Source organism: Pinus tabuliformis, chromosome 1_2 (genome assembly GCF_031772625.1).
Source record: "Pinus tabuliformis cultivar Carrire ecotype Pingquan chromosome 1_2, CPIR1, whole genome shotgun sequence".
Lineage (NCBI taxonomy): Eukaryota > Viridiplantae > Streptophyta > Pinopsida > Pinales > Pinaceae > Pinus > Pinus tabuliformis.
In genome coordinates this window covers 1,189,110,643-1,189,112,964 of record NC_142298.1, presented here as the reverse complement: position 1 = coordinate 1,189,112,964, position 2,322 = coordinate 1,189,110,643, and the positions used below count along the sequence as shown (strand labels likewise).

Below are 2,322 nucleotides of genomic sequence, written 5' to 3'. Positions count from 1 at the left end.
CAACTTTATTGAGAAGAAGGCGCCTGAGACCATTTCCATTGCCCATTTTATCCAAATCTAACTAAAGCCGAAAGCCTTGAGGATTTCTCTGATATATGTCCAGCTGATTTTGTCAAAGGCCTTGGAGAGGTCAAGTTGAATGAGCATGGCCGGGATTTTTCGAGATTTTATAGAATGCAGCACCTCCTGGTTGAGAATGATGCTGTCAGTTATCTGTCTTCCTTCAACATATCCAGACTGCTCATGAGAAATGATTGAGGGAAGGATGGGTTTAAGTCTGGTGGCCATCAATTTTGAGAGGATTTTATAGATGACGTTGCAAAGTGCTATAGGTCTGAATTTGTCAGGAGAATCAGCATGATTAGATTTGGGGATGAGGGTGAGGAAGGTAGCATTGATAGCTGGCAGCACTCTCTTGGTTCTGTGGAAGTTCTTTATCAGATTGATAAGGTCAGCTTTGATAATGTGCCAGCAGGCTTTGAAGAATTCTATTGTAAAGCCATCTGGTCCAGGGGCTTTGTCAGAGGCCATGGTGAATACGACATCTTCGATCTCCTGCTCAGTGAATTCTCTTAAGAGGAGGGAGTTTTGCTCCTCTGTTACTAGGGGGGAATAGCATTGGTGATTTTGTTGATAGCTTGGGTTCTATCTTGATTGGGCTCAGAGAGCAATGATTGAAAGTATAGATTTAGCTCTGATCCTATTTGCTCTCTGGTTGAGACTTTGGCACCATCATCCTTTTTGAGAGATAGAATGCGATTGATGGCTCTGTGCTGGATGGTTGATTTATGGAAGAAGCTTGTGTTTCGCTCCCCATGCTTTAGCCACTGCACCCGCGATTTTTGTTTCCATAGCAGCTCTTCTTGTCTTAACCTTTCTTCCCATTGCTTTTGGAGGTTTGATTCCTGAGCTAGTCTGTCCTCGTTAGGCCCATCCTTGATCATTGATTGCTGGAGGTCTGCCATTTTTTCCTCTAGCTCTTTTTTGGCTTGAAAAATGTTACCAAAAGTGTTCTTGTTCCAGCATTTGAGCTTTGTTTTAATGCTCTTGAGCTTTTGCTGAAATATGTACATGATGTTGTCGCTCTTAACAGAGGTTTGGGTCCACCAACTTTGTATATTTTGCATGAAGGTTGGGTGGTCTGTCCAGAATTTTTCGAACCTAAAAGGGCGGTTTTGGGGCTTTATCATATTGGTGAAGTGCAGCTGAACTGGCCAGTGATCTGAACCACCAATGGGCAGAATGTTGGCTTCCATGTCTAGATTCTGGAGCATGATGGATTCCGATATGAGGAACCTATCGAGCCTTGATGCGACCTGTCGATTTCCCCCCTGCTTATTATTCCATGTGTGTAGACCATTGACTGTGGGAACATCAATGAGTTTAGATGCTGCTATGAAAGTGGTGAAAGCTTCCGCATCTCTATCTAATCTTCTTAGACCCCCTTTCTTCTCCGCTAGGTTGGTGATCATGTTGAAATCTCCACCTAGGATCCAGTGGTTGGCCCCATGGTGATTTCTGATTTCGTTCAAGTCTTCCAGCATCTTGAGCTTCTCCTGAATTCGTTGAGGTCCATACACATTGGTGATGCATATCGTTTGTTGGGACTCTGGCATGTTGAAGATCACTGATAGAGAATTCTTTGTGGATAGTGCATTCTGCAGAAAGAACTTGATTTTGTTCCAGAAAATTAGGAGCCCTCCTGCTTGCCCAATGGCTTTTGTGCTTGTGCATTGGAAGCCCTTTGCAAATAGCTTCTTGAGCGTTTCTATGTCGTTGGCTGAGCATTTGGATTCTTGTAGTAAGACCAGGTCTGGAGATTGCGTGAAAAGATGGTTTTTAAGGATTCGTCTTTTGGAGGGGCCATTCAGCCCTCTGATGTTCCATGTTGTTATCTTCATTGAGAAACCTTTGGTGTAGCTAGGACCAGAGCCCTCATCTTTCCTTCATTTATTAGGCGCCTGCCAAGTTCCTGTAATTGTTGCTTTGTTGATTTTCTTCGCCGTTTTCTTCCTAGACCTTTCGGCTTGTATTGGTCTAGGTCTAGGTTTGCTTGGATGCCTGTTTGGCTGCTTTCTCCCCATTGCTTTTTAGCTGCATTCTGATTCAGATATTCTAACTGCAAGTATGCCATCTCAATTTTCTCCAGGTGTTCCTGGGGGATGGCATTCACCCCCTCTTTGGACCATTGCTCATTGACCTCCTGGAGATCCAGGTCACCCAGAATTTCTTCCAGAGGATTGGTGGGAGCGGTTGAGGGCCTCGGATTTGGCTGAGTTTCTGTGCCAGGAGGGGTATGCAGAGGAGCAAGGCTTGTATCGC

At 44.5% G+C, this 2,322-nt stretch overlaps 1 protein-coding gene across 1 annotated transcript; it reads right to left on the bottom strand.

Annotated features, from left to right (window-relative positions):
- Window positions 1–602: 602 nt before the first annotated feature.
- Window positions 603–1,901, bottom strand: LOC149210487 (DNA-(apurinic or apyrimidinic site) endonuclease, chloroplastic-like). Its single transcript, XM_089398976.1, has one exon. The coding sequence runs from the start codon at window positions 1,899–1,901 to the stop codon at window positions 603–605; it is 1,299 nt and encodes a 432-aa protein (XP_089255102.1).
- Between the last annotated feature and the right edge of the window lie 421 nt (window positions 1,902–2,322).